At 38.5% G+C, this 20,278-nt stretch overlaps 2 protein-coding genes across 2 annotated transcripts; both read right to left on the bottom strand.

Annotated features, from left to right (window-relative positions):
* Positions 1-316: 316 nt before the first annotated feature.
* LOC145489510 (fascin-like) lies at positions 317-5,722 on the bottom strand. The gene is made up of 2 exons (XM_081468492.1): positions 4,732-5,722; positions 317-2,262 (listed from the first exon to the last, which is right to left on the bottom strand). The coding sequence occupies exons 1-2, from the start codon at positions 5,537-5,539 to the stop codon at positions 1,595-1,597; spliced, it is 1,476 nt and encodes a 491-aa protein (XP_081324618.1). The 5' UTR covers positions 5,540-5,722; the 3' UTR covers positions 317-1,594.
* A 2,925-nt stretch (positions 5,723-8,647) lies between these two features.
* On the bottom strand, positions 8,648-20,263 carry LOC145489196 (chitobiosyldiphosphodolichol beta-mannosyltransferase-like). The gene is made up of 15 exons (XM_081468130.1): positions 19,919-20,263; positions 18,405-18,485; positions 17,724-17,830; positions 16,720-16,871; positions 16,119-16,208; positions 15,617-15,683; positions 14,663-14,712; positions 14,437-14,558; positions 13,947-13,985; positions 13,370-13,432; positions 13,157-13,267; positions 12,829-12,890; positions 12,663-12,715; positions 12,122-12,197; positions 8,648-11,828 (listed from the first exon to the last, which is right to left on the bottom strand). The coding sequence occupies exons 1-15, from the start codon at positions 20,115-20,117 to the stop codon at positions 11,697-11,699; spliced, it is 1,404 nt and encodes a 467-aa protein (XP_081324256.1). The 5' UTR covers positions 20,118-20,263; the 3' UTR covers positions 8,648-11,696.
* Between the last annotated feature and the right edge of the window lie 15 nt (positions 20,264-20,278).

Below are 20,278 nucleotides of genomic sequence, written 5' to 3' on the forward strand. Positions count from 1 at the left end.
TAAACGGAGAAGTAAAATCGTCAAAATCTATGCCAATTAAGACCAGGTTCTTTGTGTTCACTTGATGAATTATTAATGAGTCTGAGAAGCACATTTACCAGCCACTATGCCAGTATTTCAAGTTGACCGTTTGAAATCATTGCAGTCCTCTGCATCCTTTTAACACCCCTGTTGGTTTTTTGGTTTACATTGCCACTCACTTTCTCTACCTTGGTAAACCATTATTTGAGGTTTCAACATTTTAAAGCTAATTTTATGCATCATGAAAAATGACTGAGACTACTATGTTATAGCTTAAGCTCATAACAATGCAAACTACTGTAGGAATGCAGCATATTTATTTGAACTTCATAACAGTTGTAAAGTTTACATAGCTACAAGTTCACATGTCAAGAAGAAGTCAAAAATCAGTGCAACTGTGATGTGTGGAAATCTTCTTTTGATGTGAATTTGCTCACTAATATTTTTAACCAATCTTTTTGTTCTAATGGGTGTGTTACCATAAATTAACTGTTCATGTTAACAGCTCTATTTTCTAGGAAGAGCAAGGAAGAAGTGTCCCTCATACACTTCTTAAAGTGATCTTCTGAAAAATGGAGAGTGACTTATCAAATGTAATTCTACAAACAGGACTTCCCTATTTCCCACTATTGTACATTACTAAGTGCAACATTCTGAGTCCAATAATTATGTTATTATTGTCATGACAGAAAATTGAACAACTTTTTTTGTGTAGAAAACAAAAACCCTAAATACTGGTAACCTATAAAGGAAACTTCCATTGTACTGAAAATTAAATTAATTCAACCAAACCGTAAATATTTAATTGTTGCATTAATAACAGATACTTCCTGTATTCAGAATGTTTTTGTGGCTTTCAACCAGAGCCAGAAATTGTTACTTTTTAATGGTTTTGTCACAACTTTTTCTTTTTCCTTTCTTCACCGTACACCCTTACATAAGACATTTTGCTATTTACTTCTAAACTTATTTGACACCCTGTGTATTAATAGGCACATTTACGTTGATTTATTAAGTCTCTTGTTTTTGAACTGGACGGATAATGTAGTTTAATTTGCTTAGAGGATGCTTTTGCCCATGCTCTCTTTAAAAAAGGAGAAAATATTTTTAATCAAAAGCTACAGTTAAGCATTAATGTTTGAATGCCTACTGTGATGCTTTTGTGTATCATTCAGTTACCACATTTACTTAATTATAAGATAAATTTTTCAAGATTTACTTTATAAGATAAATTCTTCAGGATCATGCCATTAAAAAATGGCGTTTTTTTTCAATATAAATTGCATAGGTCAATAAATGTGAAAACAATCGGGTTAGTATATCACCATTGTGGTGTAGAAGTGACCATAAACAAAAAACATTCATTTAGTCAGACGATTCTTCCAAGTTGCATTATTAAAAAATGCATTTCTAACAGCCAAGATCTGAAAATCTAAGAGCTGAAAGGTTTATGATCTTTGGTTATGGTTTAGTTTTAGTTGCTTTTAATAGAAATTGATATTAATAATAAATTTTAACTTACTGTTTTCAAAAATATTGTCTTTGAGCTCAAAGTTTCATTTTGTCAGATTGTTTAGTATTCCCATAAAGTGTTCTTTCCCAGCTCTTTTCCTGTGGCGGTAAAGGATCCATTCTGATGACCCTGAATGTAGTCTCCATTAGGTGCTCTTATTGCCATTCTGTTGTACTTGGGCAGTTCAATACTGAACTCTTGAGCCTCACTTTCATCTTTTGACAACACTATGTTATTCTTATCATCAGTGCTCCAGAACTTTCCAGCGTCAGTACTGATCTTGTACATGCCATTCTTGCATGTCACGTTGAAGACGTGGAATTTAGCGTAATTACTCTCAATTTTATCCGTTCCAGCTTTGACTCCAACAAAGCCATGGTCACCGCGGAGCACCAGCATTGGTCGGTTGACTAGCTCAACAGTGTGAAATGCTCTCTCTGGATCAATTTCGTCGCTGCCTTCAATCAGATGGCCATTGTCCTTTCCCGTGATGTACTTTCCAGTATGCGCCTTGAACACTATCTGTTTACCATGCCACTCGAGCTCAAACCAGCAATTAGGCCCAGGAGTGTCTGCTGATGCCGTCACACCAGAGTCTCCCAGAGCCCAATACTTGCCCTTGGTTCCACGTATTGCCACTTTCGCCTTGTCACTGGCCTTGTCAAATTCCAGCTGGAAAATCTCTGTGTCTTCCATTTCATCACGGCGACTTAGTATCACGTCCATGCCTAAGAGGACAAGGAACAGAAGGTATAATGTAAATGTCTCTTTAATCTAATCTTAGTATGATCTGACACAATATTTAAACGAGTCATTACAATATATCCGGGATCAACATTTTCACCTAGTCAATGGGTTTTGAACCTTACAAGTGTTCCTTTGTTGTGCTTTTGAGGAAACACTCTCCCCACTGGCAAATTATTTGACATAATTAGAGGGGATGGGGATTGTTGCCTGCAACACATTAGAAACACACCTGGTGACTTGTCTGTGTGCTAAATACTTTATTAATGACAAACATTTATGTATGTGGGGAAGTCATCGCCCTAGCGGGGGAGGGGTAGGGCTTGACGAAAAACAAAAAGATGGCAACGTGCAAATAAGGACAATGTGATTCTTGGAGAACCTGACATGACCAGGCCTATACTGGAAAAAAATGATGACCCTAAAAAAAAAAGAAGTCATCAATTCCAAACCCCTGAAAAAATCCTTTGAAACTCCCTGTCAATATGGATACCCCTGGGCCAAGAGAAAAAGCTGTAGCCATTGCAGTGACTACGCCTTCATGGAAATACCAAGTTCTTCGAAAAGGAATCATACAGAATCATTAAGAAAATCAGGGGGAAAGGGAGAGAGGATGATCGCCAGACCCTCCGAAGTTTTTCTTAAAACAAACCGGTACAGTCTCAAAAGAGTAGGATGAAAGACAAATTTCATTGTTTGCCAAGAGTTGGATAAAGCCAATACAATATTTTCCTTTCTGTTTTATTTAGTCTTAGCTTTCTTTTTATGTGCTAAAACTGTTTTGTAACTGTTTTTATATAAAAATAATTGTGGATTTAATTTGAAACGGAAAAAGTGTCACAAGATCTGATATCATAACACATAACATCATATCATATTTTATTTTTGTACTAAGGTATTATTCTTGTATTGAGGTAAGCCATGATCACATTCCAATTCTGCCATATCGTCAATGTTATTATCAAAACAACGTGGTTTTACCAAACTGTAAGTCGAGCACACCGGACATATTTTCAAGATAACAAATATTAATATTGCAATTATTCTTCATATAGTCGGAACTTGAACGGACTTACACTGTAATTTTTTTTATTAATTTTATTTGTTTGCTCCAAGACACCTTTCCGTACAAACGTTATCGTGTATTATAATAAACCGCAAGACATTATTATTTAATCTGTGGCTCAGTGATTGATTAAAAGCTTCAGATTTATCGCACCAGCATTGATACTGATGTATTTCCTTTTAAGGTAATGAAATTGGGAGGAATTCAACAAAACACTTGCAGTTCAGAGAGGCCAAAAAATACACAGTTATCAATTCATTTGCCTTTAAATTTGTCATCGCTCGCTTTTTATCTAGTTAGTTTATCGACAATTATTATGTGCAATTTTACTTTTCACTTGTTTAGTGTCATCACTGTTATATTGGTTTGTCGGTCGAGTACACTTCAGAAATGTTTCGGGCAGATTTTGATACGATCAACAGTCAATTTATCGAGCGAAACATCAAATGAATTAAAAACAGTTATGCGAAAAAAACAAATTTTTGTGACGCTGCTCGGGTTAAAGGTTGGTTGGTTTGGGGAGGAAATGGGAAATTTTAGACGCAAAACTGTGCGCAACAAAACTGATCGTTGAAAACCAACTGTTATAGGTGAAACCATTCGATTGATCGATGCATGCTCGATCGCGCGCGATGTCTGTAATTGAAATTGAAATTGAAAAGAGATTCCGTGACCAATAACCTTATGATCGAACGCGCGATCAATATAGTCTACTGGCGCTATGTTCATCAGCTGATTCCATTGTGCACGGAAATTCTTGTCAAGTTTGCAGCAACTCGCCCATGTCCAGTCTTAATCCTTGCCTAGGCTGGTTTCCTTACCGGAGTCATAATTGTTTTTTCATGCGTTATTCACGGATGAATGCTCCCAGGCTTTTTAAAACTCCATTCTAATTATTATGTACACAGTTGGGTCAACTTCGCCGCGTGGAACTCGGTAGGAAACCCTATCTTGCTAATTCTTTGTCTTAAGTCTTGACCCAGTTTCGGTTCCGTGATATTCGTTTACAGAGATCAATTCTTCTTTGAAGACCTATAAGGGTGATCGCTATTATTCTTAATTTTTCGTTCATGAACTGGCGTTCGCTTTGTTCTACGAGACGCGCTACGTTGCACGTGCTTAAGTTTATCGATTGTAAATCCATTTATCTTGGCCTTTCAGTGCAGCCACCGCAACAAACAAATTGAGGGCTTAACACAAAGCGTCTTCAAACCTGTTGATTTATCCGCAAACACGAGAGAATTTGCATTTTAGTGAGTGAAATCTCGAACCACGTCGATACTATCGACGACTCTCCGACCTCGGTAAAAGTTTTGTATTTGTACAATAAATAAAGCGAGTTTAGTCGAGGAGAAAATCAAAACAACCTTGTGTTGTACATGCATACCTTGGTGAATCGACAGCCGTCGGTCTTTCTGCCCGATGAAAGAAATCTGCGGTGGGCTATCTTGAATAATAAACAGCTCGTCTTTACCGACGGTGGTGTTTTTGCCGGCCTGAATTTTACCCGTTCCCACAGCCGCGAGGTAATTGCCTTTGTCCGTTCTGAAGGCCACCTCCCCCTCGTGGAACTCGATGGTGAAGAGACTCTTTTTTCCGGGGTCCTCGTGAAGCGAGCCGTCGCTGTTTAGGTACATTTTATTGCTCGTCACGAAAGCGTACTTTCCTTGGTTTGCGTCGAACTCCAGCGTTAACATTGCGTCCGCTCCCCACGGAATGATCTCAGTGGCTTCTATAGTCTCGGTTTTGGTGTTGAGATGCGCGTAGCGTGTTCTTCTACAGCTCATAACATTGACTTGCGGGTGCATGGCCAGTTGAATAGACCACAGCTCTGTGTCGGATATCTTAGCCTCGCATTTTAGCTGATCACCCGAGCCGCCAAAGTAAGCGTTGTATACGCTTTTCACGGCCCATTTTCCAGACGCTTGGGTTTCGACCGTGAACTTCGTTTCCTCGCTCCGTTCTTCTTCTTCGCACTTTACGTTTCCTTTCCGATCCGCAGATAGGTATCTGTTCAAGTGACTCCTGAAGTAGCAGATTTGCGTGCCCTCGTCCTGCTCAAGCGTCCACATCTGCTTCTTCCTCAGCGAAGTTCCGTCCACGTTCAGCTTGAAACCGAACGTCTCCAGCGTGAGGTATTTCTTTGTGGCGTGGTTTAAAAGCCCGAGATTCCATTTTAACGTCTTGGGAGCCATGATAGTCTCTTTTCGATTAGAGGAGCCTTATACACTGCGGCGAGAAACGGTTTGCGATTATCCAACCGTGGCCGAAAGGACGAACGAAAATCAGCAAGCGATCAAAAAACGCGCTCGAGCAAGAGTTAAGGCGTGTAATGACCACCAGCTACAATTGTGGTATAAATGTGTAGCTATGTGAATATGAGGAGCCAGGCCTGCAGGAAATGAGAGGAGGTAACACCCTCTGACTGCGTGGCCTGTCAATGTAATAAAGCCATTTAATTTGTCGAGCTCTTGTCATGTTATGCATCATTTATTGTGACAACATGTGGTCGGAGAGATTCTACTCATATAGTTGATCCCTTTTTTCGACGAGCAAAACCGTGGTCAGTTTGTTTTCGTTCTAGAATAGCTAGCTTTTTATCCTTTAAACCTGTGGTTGGGACTTCAAAAGCCCTCGTAAATCCTTTTGGCTTCCGTCGACGCGGCAACGCCCGTTTCATTTTCATTCTCAAGATCACGCACACAGGGGCGGACAAGAGACAACGCATCAGACGCTGCTGAGTGCTGCTCACTGCCGACAGATGGCTTTATCAATGACTTTTCCAATGACAGGTCTTGAATTATAGCCATCAGAAGTCACGAACTACTAATAATTCAGGAATATCACTTTGAGTTCGTTACTGCGTTATCTTAATTGTACACCCCGGGGACACTGTTAACTCTTTGTGTTGGTCTGTTTATGCCAGTTCGTTTAATATATGTTTCATCCTTTGGTTCAGTTTACATAATTTGCGACAGAAGTCTCTCAACATCTGCGTTTTTATTTTTTACTTTATTTTTTTTTAATAGTCTTCATAAAAAACCGTATTCAAATAGTTATAGTCATAATCTGATATCAGTTACATACTCTTTTACGATTTAAAATTAAAGAGCTTCGACCCTCTAGTAACATGATACAACCTCGAACGTGTTCTCGGATGATGTTTGTTTTGAAAACATTAATTTGCCGACGTTTTCATTTTTACCACAAAAGGTAATGTTTTTACTCAAATTCCGAGAGGCGGGGGGGGGGGGGGGGGACGGTGGTACATCTCGATACATCTAAGGATGGAGGCCTCGTTCAGTTACGCCGGGAATTTTTCTGGTTTGACTTCCTTTAGATACTTCTGTTTTGTAACCAATAAGGTTTTGTCCCGTCTGCGATCCTTTCTTTCCTGTTCAAACAATCCATCGCTGATTTTATCACAGCTCTTGGCGTTTACACAGGTTGTCAAAATTGCCATCGGTTGAATTGGCAACCGTGCGGTTTTGTTTGCTGGTAACGTGGCGACACTTTAGTGACCCGACTTCAATCTCTTTGTCTGGATATCCGTGCATTGTTCAGCTGGGGAAGTGGTTGGCTTTGTGTATGTTGGACTTCAAAAGCGAAAGAGAAACACTACGATATTCAAATCACATGCGTGCTATATCGTTTTATGCTTTTACCGATCGAAGTTTGTGGGAACAAAACTGAATAATTTTTGCCCACGATTCATCATTTGGTTTCTTTTTGCTCTGTGGCAGCCTTTTCCTCGCTAATTCCCTGAACCTGCTTGTCTATCTCCCATATCTGCTGTATTTAAATGATCGGAAAGGTTACAAATTCCAGTGTTTGACGGCCATTAAAGAAGATTAAAATGTCAAGCGCTGACCCTGCCATAACATAACCGCTGAATTGTTTTACAGTTATGCTGCATGAGTAATCTTTTGAGGTTAAAATAAGTTTCAATTTGGGTGTACATGTCAGAAGACCCACTTAATACGCGCACCTGGTGAGGCTTTCGGTCTTTTCCGCTGGAAGTTTGTTATCGCAGTAAAAGAATCAATAAGCGTTTTCGAGAGAGTATCGACGGCGATTAGAGACTATTGCCTAGCCAACACTAAACTTTTACTAAGGCCCTGAAAAAACAAAGCGAGAGAGCTTTGTTTGTAGTACATATTACTCTGCTAGGAAAAAATATACCTACATGCGATAACGCGACTTAGAATTATCTGCTTTTGTACTTAACAACAGCTGTCAAAAACTCGTCAACAATCGCTGACACTAAAAAAAATTACTGAAAAGAGTTCTTACATATATTTAACGGGAAACTAAACTTTTTGTAATTGGAGTTGGGGAACAATTCCATTCTGAAGAGCCTTGACAGTATTTAGATTAAACACGTTACTGGTTACTGTGGTACATTCGAGAATTGATAAAAGAAGGAGCTCTGCGTAGACGAAGTTGAAACTTGTCAAAACGGGATAAACGATTTTAAGCCGAAGTAGTTCCCTTGTAAAAGTGCGGTTTGTGAATTGTTTACGAATTCCTCTAATGGTTCCTGAATTTAGTTCTGTTTATCAGTGTTTGCAAAAGAAGATTATTTTAATTTGTATGCGAGGGAGTGAAAGTTGGTTCATTTGTTCAGCTGAAGACTCGCTCACGTGGAGTGAATATATTGAAGTAAAAAGCGATTCATATTAATGATAGTAGTGACAAAAAAAGAACGTGGCAATAAAACCGTATTATGTTAGTTACACTTTTTTATAAGAGTATATTTTACAAGAATATCGAGGCTGAAATTTGCGAAATTTTAAAGAACATTTTAAGAATATACTCGAGGCTGAGATCTTGAAAAGAATAAATTTGTTTGTGTTGACATTACAATTAGATGCGTTGAACTCAACCGTAAAAATTCTTCCTTTCTCTAAACGGCGAAAAAAACAACAAAAACAGAATTACCGTATGTTCAATGCTGATAACATTTCTACAAGAAGTTATGTGTCTCATATCAGGCCTTATTGCCTGCAGGCTGGCTCCAAAATTACCATCCCTGAGACACCAAACGCTTGTAATTTATACCCCAATACACTCCAAAATGGAAATGTCAAACGCTGTAATGTAAGAATATTCGCAAGAATATTTTCAGCCTAAAATTGGTAGATAAAAAAAATTAAATTTTCAGCCAAGGTCAGAAAAACAATATTCCCATAAAAAAGAGTGTATTCCACGCCGTTTAAGTGGCTTCAAGAGTTGTAGAACAAATAATTCGATTTAAAAATAACCCTAATGGTGACTCCGCTTCAGCTGGTAGATCACTTTATTCCCGCGGCGTCAGTGGCAATTAAGCCTCTACTTTCAAGTCTTTCAACACACCTGTGGAGATAAAAGAGGTAACCAATGGGAAAACCCTTAACGTAGAATAAAATCTCGTGAGGAGAATATGAATGTTGATATAATGACTTATCAAGTTAATATGGGAGACAATTAGAAATTCAAAGTGGCTGGCGCTAGTTAGTTAATAGTCTCCTTCGCAACCGTGATTAGGGTTGTCACGAAACGCTTCTCCCCACTTTACTATTTCATCGACGAATAGTCGTTTACGCCCCGGAGATAGGCCCGTTGAGTCACAGGTATCCACCTTGCATACTTTTAGAACATGTCAGATCTGACGATGTGAACGCCTTTCCTCAAACCGGACTGAGTTGGAAGTTCTGTGGTTTCTTTGGTTTACCGTAGTACTTTCTGGTATAAACGCAAAGGAAGGTACACAAGCTTAAGTGGGAGCATCCCACCTTAATTGCACAAATCCATACATCGAACCATATCTTGCTGAAGGGATGTGTTCATGTGTGTGGGCGCGGACGGAGTGGCGCCGGGGACTCTTCGTGTCGCAGAGTATCGAATCCAAGGACAGAATTTAAAACAGTAGGAGTCTTCGCTTGCCTAGTAGTCCATAACTCTCGGAGCTTTTTCTGGTTTCTATATCATGAGGCGACCAGGAGTATTTCTACTGTACCCTGGTTGGGATGCTAGTCCATTGGGTTTCCCTAACAGTTTGCCGGTAATTATTTATGCTCCTGGGTAGAGAGAGGCACTCAGGTTTGATCACCAGCCAAGTAAGCGGCGGAAATCGAGCCTAAGAGGCACTGTAAGAGTCTTTTCCCAAGAACACAACACAGTGACCCGAACCGGGACACAATCCGTAGTTTTAACCCGCTAACCACGCGGGATTAACAGAGAGTGACCTGGCAATTTTTTTAAAACTACTTATTTGGCTTTGTTGTATTAGTTAAAGAACTAAGAGCCAGGATCCGACAGCAGATCCGACTGTCCGAAAGCCGATTAGCTCTTTAATCCGGACAAAAAGTCGCCCAGGTGTTTTTTTCCCCTTATTTTAAGGAGGTTTTTACCAACTGCTGCTTCACAGTTTTACTTAGTCTAAAGTTCAATACAAATGTTGGAGGAAAACATGACACAAATCATTGTTAGTGCTTTCAATACTGAATTCAGTGGCGGGCATAGACGGTAATCCTGGATAACCTTTTCTAACAACCAGACTCTGGCTGATCTTATCTTGTAATTCAAATGAATTAATGTCCTCCAATCGTACCATTAATGCTCGTGTTTTAAATGTTATCGTTTTTATCGCAAGGTCACAAACACTCCGAGACATTAATTATCCGTTCACTCACGATACTCTGATTTTACGGTCGTTTGATAAGTATTTAAGTATGTGCGACTGTTATCTTTCGCGTTTGTCTTTCCTGACTTACTGCACGGATTATCAACTCGCAAGCACATTATACATCAGTAGTAATGTCTCTCTGTTCGATGGATGGAACAATTCGTCTCGCCCACTGCAGCGAGTCATGTTTATCTGCAGGTTAGGCATGTTTCTAAAGTTGAATGCAAGCAAGAAATGATACACGTAAATAAAACTGTTGGAGCGATCTGTGCTCATAGTTCTTTAAAAAACGTTTAAAACAGATCTAAAAAGAGAGAGACAATTTTACTTTTTAGATCTGTTTTAAACGTTTTTTAAAGAATGATATACTTGTCATATTCTTCTAGAATGATAAATATCTTATGTGCTATATTTTGCTGACAATATGCCTGGAATGTACATGGTATGCAACGGAGTGGGGCCGACCATGTTTCATGCATTAAAGACAGTCAAACTGCGATGTACATTGACAAATTGATGGCCCATCACGGGATAACGCTTCAAAGGGGTCAGCCTCTGACATGATAGTGAGGGGTGATGTTCGAAAGCTTGAGGAGTTAACTAGAGGCAGCAGGGAAGCGCGTAGTTTTTGATTGAACCCGTTTGTAGTAAAATAAAAAAAGACGGGGATGTGCGAAGTCCTTCGTGGCCTGTATCGCTCTCTCGGCCCCACAGTATCAAGCAAAACTATCAGGTCCTATACTAAAGGTAATGCCAGAGCACCGATCAATTCGTACCAATTATTTGATAAAACTCCGTCAACAGCAACGCTTAAGGTCGGGACACACTGGGAGACATGTTGCAGGGAACAGGTTGCAGCGACAAGTTGCAGCGACAGTCTTCTTCGTGTGACATGCCCGTTTTCTTAGTTTGCGAATTAAAGGTCTGTTGCGGGGAAAAACTTTTGTCCCCGTCACATGTCGCATGAAATTCAGCTGGTTAGAATTCGTGCGTCATGAAGCCGGAACGAAATGACCTCAACTGATTTTCAATGTCGCATCGTGTGCTCGGCTCTGCAAACTCTCTCCGCTACAACACATTGTTATGCCTCAGTCCGTTCCCTGTGCACCAGCTTGCGGGCATACTATCCCTGCAACATACCTCCTATGTGTACTCTCGATGGGGCTAGTCCCTGCTTCACATACCTGCAACACGTACTGACTACCCTACAGAAATAGCACACTCGACTGTGCATGTGGCTAGTGCTTTTACAACGGCTTTTAGCGTGCTATTGTCGAGACTCCCAAACGACCAATCGGCCGGGACTGCTTTGAAAATGTTTAATTTTCAGGCGAGAAGAGGTGAAGGTTATGAAGGTTAGACTGATACATGTAGCTTTAGAGCTTTCTTTAGATGAAAACAGCAGTAAAGCTAAAATCAAGTTAAAAATAAAGCAGAGAAGACGTTTTACATTTGCAGCATAACTGAATTAAACTTAAAACGTTTTATTACGAGTCGACGTGTTTAAATACGTGTATTACTCACTTTTTAAGAGTCAGTTCGCTCAGCCTGAAAATATTCACATTTTCCAAAAGGCACAACTTGTTTGGATGGGCTTCGCAAAAATCTAACTTCAAATTTAATTTATTTTATTTCGTTACGAACAATATTTGCGAAACGATAACTTTAATCTTTTAAAAGATCCGTCATCTTTCTTTTAGTAATGGCAAGACGATTTTATTCCAACTTGCATCCCATCGAGTCCTTTGAAAACGTGCTAGATTTTCTCTGTAACTTGTGAGTAATGGTTTGCTAACGGGAAAGCCACGAAAGAGTTTCTGAAAAAGAAACAGACAACGAAAGAAATAAGGCTAGGAAAAGATAATCCGAGTCATCGCACTACATTTTCCCACAACTTTTACTCTCTTCTCTTTCAAACACTATTCGTCTTGAATAAGACCCGTTAAAAATGATACTTATTCTTCACGATGGTCTCCTTTGGGCACCACCAATTTCACAGCAGATTTACTTCCCGTGTTTAGTTCAAGAGACACAAGTGTAAAATAGATCCTATCGGGGATATCAATCAACGTGTTGACCAAAACAGACAACACCTAATTGAGAAGCTTACCTTAAGTTGCTGAGCTAGCTCTTTACTGTCATGGAAAATCAACCCATTGTCCTCATGTTTTACCAACTCATGCAGGCTGTAAAAGTTAATATGAAAATTGCTAAGCTGACTTTTCATCATATCACTGTCAGTTTCTGTAAATACCGTCTTTAAAAGTCAAATTTTGACCAAGTCAGTAACTACGACCTACATGTAGGAGTTATTGGGAGCTTCCCTTTTCTCAGTAACGGCTGTTCTGACTAGATTTGCAATATATGCCGGTCCTTAACAATTGCACTCAGCTCTTTGCTGAGAAAATTTAAGTCTCCAGTGAAATGGCTACCCTTACCATAACCTTAGTTTCAATTTCGTAGCCTATAACTGCAAGTTGATGAGCTGCCGTTTAGTCTTGGCTATGTTAGTTTGCAACGTATCAAGAGGAAATCTGTATATCTCGATACTACTATATTTCAGGTCACACAATGTAATTTCCCAAACTAAATGCACTTTATCAAGACAACGTTTTGCGTAAAATAGCACCTGATATACTTTACTTACTTACCATTCAAAGTGTATAGCACACACTGGTAAGCCACAGCCGAACATGTCTACCACCTGACATGAAAACAAAATTCATCTTCACCGTAGATCTTGATGCACGCAAAGATTGATCAAAGAATGAAGAAGCCTGAACATTGAAACATTGCTGACAAAATTGACTGACTAACCTTCATGGGTAAGTCAAGTCCTGATGAAGACTTGTGAAGACATACACCAAGGTCAGCTGAAGCTGAAGGTAAATACGTATACCATGTTGATCTTGGCATTATAATAAAAGTAGTGACGTTAATCTTTTAATGTTCTTTAATCTTTTCTTTGGGCTCCACAGCAAACTTAACAGAAAGGTAACTGTACACATCATTGTACTTGTAAAATACAGTGCTTTACCTACAGCAGCTAACACAACTCGAAATTTTCCCTATTTTTTTTAATGAACTGTGTTTATTTCTTTATCTCAAAAGTACAGTTTTACTGTGTTGAAGCAATAACACTTACCAAGAAGCCTTGGATAGTCCTCTGGCTCTAGCCATGGTGTGCAGATTTTTACATGCTTAAAGTTCTTTGTACTGATAATTGTTTGATAATACTCCTTTAATGGTCCTTTGCCTAGGAACACAAAGCAAACACAGAGCAGTGTGGTCAGCCTTTTATCCATGTTACACAATTAATAAAGTAATGTGATATGCTCTGCACTTATATTGTACTTACCAGTTATTGCACAAACTAATGAGGGAAGAGCTTCTTGGTCCTCAGTGATAAATTTCTCGTAAGCTGTTTCAGAACAAAAGGACAGATTCCATAAATAATAGGCTTGATTTCTGCCGCTCTCTCATGTCTGGTCTATGTTCCTCCCTGGCTTTGGGGGAGGAGTGCGGGTTCCTTTCCCAAACAGTGGCTGGTAATTGAGCCTACGTAAATAAACTACTTGAAAAGTTGTCCTAGTTATTAGAGCTAGGAGCCTGATTATTCATGAACACAAGTACTGGTCAAGTGGTTAGCCAGGATTTGAAAACTGGAAGACCAACGTTTTCAATGGGGATGATTAAAGCCAACAATTTAGCCAGCAGTATGGAAAGAATAAATTATCTGAAAAGTAGACATCCACAGCTGGACCCATTGGCCTCCACAGTGAACACCCATTTGGTTTAAAGCCTGTTATCTTTAACATGAAGTAATTAGGGCTATTAGTATCCCCCTGGATGGGAGCATTTCTTTGAGAAAAGTGAAAGTCTTCATTTTCTTGCCTCAAAACAGATCAAGAGTTTTGCAAGTTCTTGTTTCTTACCTTCAAGAGCATCCAGTAAGATGGAGAAGTCTTCATCCTCTGCAAAAATAAGAGGCAAATAATTTTTGTGTTAAAACAACAGAACATTGCAATCAATGTAAAATTAATCTGAGCATCCAATGAAGAAGTGCTTAAGTATCGTTAGTAAAATTAGAATTTATAATATGTGTGTAAAGACACAACATCACAGTCAGTGTAAAAATCAATTAATTTTGTACATTGTAATATTTTGTGGTACTAGTACTTTACATTTAAGAAACAAATTGTTACAATGCTGCGGCAATGTGTATGCAGTGGTTGCACTGTACATGTGCAAAATAGTGAGAGGAGAATGGAAGTTAAATCAAGGACAATCCAGATTCCAAGTTCACTTCTCCAACTACATGTTCTTGGCCATGTCACCTCCACAAACTGGACTTGAGTATCTCTCAGTCTTCATAAAGCAGTTTCAGGATTGATGAAACTGTTGTAATTTTTTGTCAAATTTTACCTGTCCAGCTTGTACTGCTGACCAGAAGAGCAGACCGATTTTGCCTGTAAAGAATTCTTCCATCTTTTAACTGAAGTGTAAATGCCGTCATGGACTCAACATCTGTCTTGTATTCTGAAGGGCTTGCAAAGGGAAATATACTTGTTAATGAGATACGATAAAATGGCTATCACACTTTTCTCAACTATAACGACACCCTTACAGTTAGAAGTGCAAACCTTGTTACCTCTCTGTTGTTCTGAAAACTTCATATTCCTTGGAAAGTTTTTGAAAAAGCTGGAAAATAATGTCAAAAATGGTAATGAGTGATGCACCTCATTAATTTCCATAAATGTAATATATATTTATGGACATTGAATAGGAGAATCTTTGTTTACAATATTTGCCTCATTACCATAAGCGATACAGTTTCTGATGGAGCTACAAAGAGATTAATACTAAATATTGAAAGGGCACAGCATGATTAACTGTCCCAATGAATTTGAGCAGGATGTATTGAATACTTTTTGTGCAATGAGGGTTTAAAAGCTCAAAATTTTACAAAGAATGTATGAGCGTATTAGCACTTTTGCCACCCAGAAATTTTGATGTTTTTGAAAGCCAATTTCTCCTTGAATATTACATCCAAAGAGCGAAAAATTTCACCACTTACTAAGTTTCACAAGCTCTTTAAGTTTTTGTAATAAAATCGTGTCTAGCATGATGCCTTCTATGAGCAAAGTCGTATGTTAATGAGGAAAAATGTAAACAATGACATCAGCAAAGATTCGCCTATTGAAGTACATGTACATGTACATGTACATGTACACTGGTTTGTAGATGTCTTTGTTACTATGTGTAGCAATGTGCTTTTCAACAGAACATGAACAACTGGTGACCACAATCAAAAAGTGAGTTAATCAATGAAAATACACCTACATGAACTGATAATACTGCAATCATTCTAGACTGCTAACTGGATTGTTGTGCAGTCTGGTAAACTTTTTACATTGAGAGCTTGCTAAAGGTAGCTAAAGCTCAGGTTTATATTCTAATCCAGAGCCCACAGCTTACATGTAGCTTTGTGAAAATTCATTATGTCTATATTGTGCTAATTACAAAGAGTGTAATAAAGTCTCTATTTCCTATTGGAGATAAAAATAATGGAAAGTCACAAATGTTTAACTCCTTTATAACAGACCTTGTGTTGAGTAGAAAGGTCCATTTCATGAAACCGTGATGGAGGCCTGTCATACAGTGTGTGGGCTCTAAACAGAAATGGTGATTCAGTCCTCACTAGATAATACGTGAAAATACATGTAGTAAAATTATTGTTTTCAGAATTGTGCTATTGTGAAGTATATGACTGAATTTCACGTAGTCCCAGTTCCAAACTGTTCCAAACCAGCATACCCGTATTTTAGATCTACCAACTACTCTATTTATTTAGGATAATAACTTCTGCTACTTAAGGGTGTTAATTTTAAGAATGTGATGTACATACAGTATTACCAGTATGACAAACACTACACTGTTAGTTCACCAAAAATGCAAATTACTGTGAACATTTCCTAAGACGTCAGAGTAAAATTCGTATCCTCTCACTGAAAAACGTCAAGCCTGTAATTTGTGAACATACTTGTATTTGTAACGCAAGCTAGTCACCCCACAATGTGTCGTGTTTGCTTAGTTTATGACCTCACCTGATTCCCCAGTGTTCCCATAAATCTCTCTTCATTGCCTGAGTTACACACAGATTACTTGATGACATGCCACCAAAAAAGAATTCATACCTGCAAACAAAAAATGTGTCAGTGACCAGTAATAAATACATCATTCATATCATACCAAGAGGGTATACAGGCACTATATATTATTAGTGAAATGGGTTCCCAGGGGATAAGTACAGAGTAGAAGGAGGACTCGAGGGCATCCTAGGTTTCCTGTACATGTACATTGCAGGGAGTCAGAGTATAATATGGCTTATTCTCAAGGACACTGTATAATTTGCATAGACATAGAGGAGGTAATGGCCACTGGTTCATCCCATTGGGTGGAAACAAACAAGAATTAAAATGTAGTGCTAAATGGGATCTTCATTTGCTTTGTAGTAATTAACTTAATTATCCACAGTAATTACAGTTTAGTTTTTTAACTGCGTTAGTCAGAGTCACTTCCGGTCAATTCTAGAATGTTAACCCAGCTTTTAGAAAAATAACATCTCCTTTATGGACAGAAATTTATTAAAAATGCTGACCATTGCTTAAAGATATACACCTCTTCTTTTGCCACTCAGAAACCTACCATTTAGCTATCTTCACCAGCAGATGTTGGGGATTTTTCACTCCAAGAGCCAGTATAGTAAAACCATAGTTGTGCCAGTCAATAACAAATTTGCTGCCACACAACAGACTTGTAAACCAGGCTGCTGCCAAGGATGGAATAGCTGGAGGATTCTGATGTAAATATATGAAAATTCTAGATCTGAATCTTATGGATTTATAAAATACCTAATTATTTCAGCAGCTCTGTGTTGGTTTGGGTACACAGTTTTGGGCTACTTTTTTTAATTACAACTCAAACTACCTCCTGCCCCATCCACACATGCACCTCACAAACAAAATAATTATTATGTTCAAGTGCAGTAAATTAAATGCTAATGTCAAATCAAACTGCTTAATTAAACACATGTGTACATATTTGTACTACTTAAATCAACAAGTTATTTTAAATAGCATTCAGCACTTTGGAATTTACTTACATTGTATATATTAGTGCTATACAAATTTATTCATGTTAAAATATTGCATTGCAATAAGCACATGCACATTTTTGCTACACAAATGAGAATACCGGTAGTTCATATAGTGTGATAGTCCACCTGAGGGTAGTTCTGAAAAGAACTGTTGCTGGATGGACTGATGTTTGATTGGTCTATTGTTAGTCAAATTAAGTTGGTCTGTTAGAGGTCCATTTGCCAGTTTCATTTATGTCGTGAATTACTCATTTGTAAGGTGCCAGTAGTTGTTAAGAGGCATTTGTTCTAAGTTAGTGTACCAGCTTTCCAGAGTCAGACACTGAAAATAGTTTGTACTGTAGGTTGAGCACTGAGCAGAGTCCCAGGCAATGCTGTGGTTTGTTAGTTAATGATGTACAGCAATGTGATTGTAGACATCACACTTTCTCGTGGCTTATTTGTGTTCAGTCAGTCTCATGTTAAGGTTTCTGCCAGTCTTACCAATGTAGGAAGCCTGGCAGTTGGAGCATTTGATCTTGACATAAGAATATCACAATAGGCTGTCACTCACCTGAACTAATATATGTGTGCACTGTGATCCACAGTGAAGAAGAATTACAAAGAGCTGTAGAAACTGGATGATTGCTTTTGTAACATAAAATAGCAGTCTGGGCAAACCTATAATGAAAAAATAAAAATTACTAATGGAAAATGCATTTTTAAAACTGTTAATCTGTTCATTTTTATTAAGAAATTCAGTTCTAATCCAGACAAGAAAAGTACTCAATTCAAAGCCATTATCAGTTGCTACCTTGGGCAGTTTCTAAGTTCAAAATTTGAAAATTTGCACAGGATGCTATTGCCTTGCAGTTGCAGTGGGCCCTGCCAGGTGTATGTACATGTTCTAGGTACCCACTTGAAAGCATGCTCTATGCTCTCCAAGCCAAGGAGAAAACAGACAGAGTTTTAAAACTTTAAATCCACAAATGATCCCTGAGCAGCAAAACAAAAACACTACATTGTTTGTTATGTAACTTATGTAACTTATAATATATTCATTGAAAGCAGTTCAGGACTTCAGGAGTGATTCATCATTTTATTGCTACAGTCCTGTTTTGTATGGTTAAAGAGTGACCACACTCATCAGGCAACATCAACAAATGACCCGTAAATTTAAATGCTGGTGGTGAATCACTCCTAAAGTCCTCAACTGGTTAAAATGAATAGACGCTTCTCTAGGAGTTCTGCTTACCTCTAAACAATTCTGGAAATTCTGGCAATGTATTTATGGTGACTTTTTCACTTTCTGCTAGTTCCTTGATGGGATTGGATCCTGAATAATGATTTAAATACATGAAGTGAAAGAACACAAAAAATTACCAATCAAAATTGTAAAAAAGTGACAAAAAGAAGTAAGAATTTTCCTTCTAAAAGAAACTTTTCAAAGAATAGAATACTGCTAGGGAAATATAACAGGTTAGCATTATCATCTGCTTTATTTGTAGTAACCCTTGTATTGTATAGTCAATTGGATGGTCATTTGTCTGAAAACGATTTGAAACATTAATCTTGTTTCAATTCTCATGATGTCCTGCAAACATTTTTTTCAAGTGCCAGTTTCTAAATACCTGAGAGAAGAATGCAAGATTTGAGCCTACAGATTCCGTGCCAATGATCTGCACTAAACATGATTCCTCTAGTGACCTTCTAGACTAGTGCTGCACTATTTATTTCAAAATTCGGTATTCAATTCTTTGTCAGCTCAAATCTCATGCAATCATGTACCTTTGTTTTGGGAAAGAAGGAAAGGGACAAATACTCAAAGAGGGCACCTGTTTTCTCAGGCCACACTGATGCTTGATGGTCACACACTGAGTTTTGATTTAACCATGACACTGATTCTAGTAGCTTAGTTGACTTGGTCCATAACCCATATTACAGACACATAAATAAATTTTATTATTTTATACCATGAAATGCCACAGAGTAACCCCAACCTCATTAGGGGTGTGCTTAAGAGGCAAGGGCCAAGTTTTACTGAATGAGGATGGATACAGAGCAAGTGCAAGCCCTTGGCAGTTTTCAACATACACACTTCAATCACTAGCTGGCTACATCTACATGAAGCTGCACCCACAGTAATCGCCTTGCCTCCCTGGCCAAATTTCCAATTGTAAGTCAATAGAACCACCAAATCATTGCACAAGGCCTTTAAGAGATAACCCACAATATGTTATGATATCTGGTATATGCAGGACAGGGGTGCTACTAGAAAACCATTGATGTGAGGGTGGTGCAAATGGAAGTGTGATCCAACACCAGCATTCTGCAGCATTTTCTATGTTGCTTTCCTCCCAGTCGCCATCCAGATAAAGAAGACCAAAATCTTATTAATTTTATCATCAAACAAAATTCAGGAAAATTTCCCAAGCCTACCCCAACTTCCTTGGTGCCAAAAAGAAGCAACAAAACTATTATCACCAGTGAATTCTACAGCACCTTCACACCTGTTCAATCCCCCACCCCCAACGGCCAAAGTAAACGTGTATGCAAAATTTGCAAAAATTGTATGTATTTGACATATGATAACATTATTGTAATAGAGTAAGTCATCCATGTTAACAACTTAACTGACCAAAAAAAGACCCTCAAAGCACTGAAATACTTCTAACCTCCCTGCCTTGTATGTAACGCGAATACCACCCCCTCCCCCGTCACCTTCTCCCCACTGTGTACTGTTCAGAATGGCCAATATCATACAGATACCTCCAAATCCAACCAGATCCACATGATAGCCCGCCTTTGCGCATGAAAGTGCATGGTACTGCATACGAGGACTTCTACCAATGTCTCCAAGTACCAGGATACAAATCCTTGGTTTAGATAGATCCTTCCGTCCTCTGAGCCAATACACCAACAAGACTAGCACAATCACAAGTCCCGTTAACACTGTCGCCAAATACATCTGAAAAATTATGTTTGATCGTTTGATCTTGGGCGTATAGACAAAGCGAGACTTTAAGTGTTCATTAATAAATATTTCTGTCCAATTGTTGGTTTCTAGCGGTCATAAATTGCATATAAATATTGATTGCTCAAACGATTTCTCCAAAAGAAGTCATTCTG

Source organism: Orbicella franksi, chromosome 6 (assembly GCF_964199315.1).
Source record: "Orbicella franksi chromosome 6, jaOrbFran1.1, whole genome shotgun sequence".
In the NCBI taxonomy this organism is placed as follows: domain Eukaryota; kingdom Metazoa; phylum Cnidaria; class Anthozoa; order Scleractinia; family Merulinidae; genus Orbicella; species Orbicella franksi.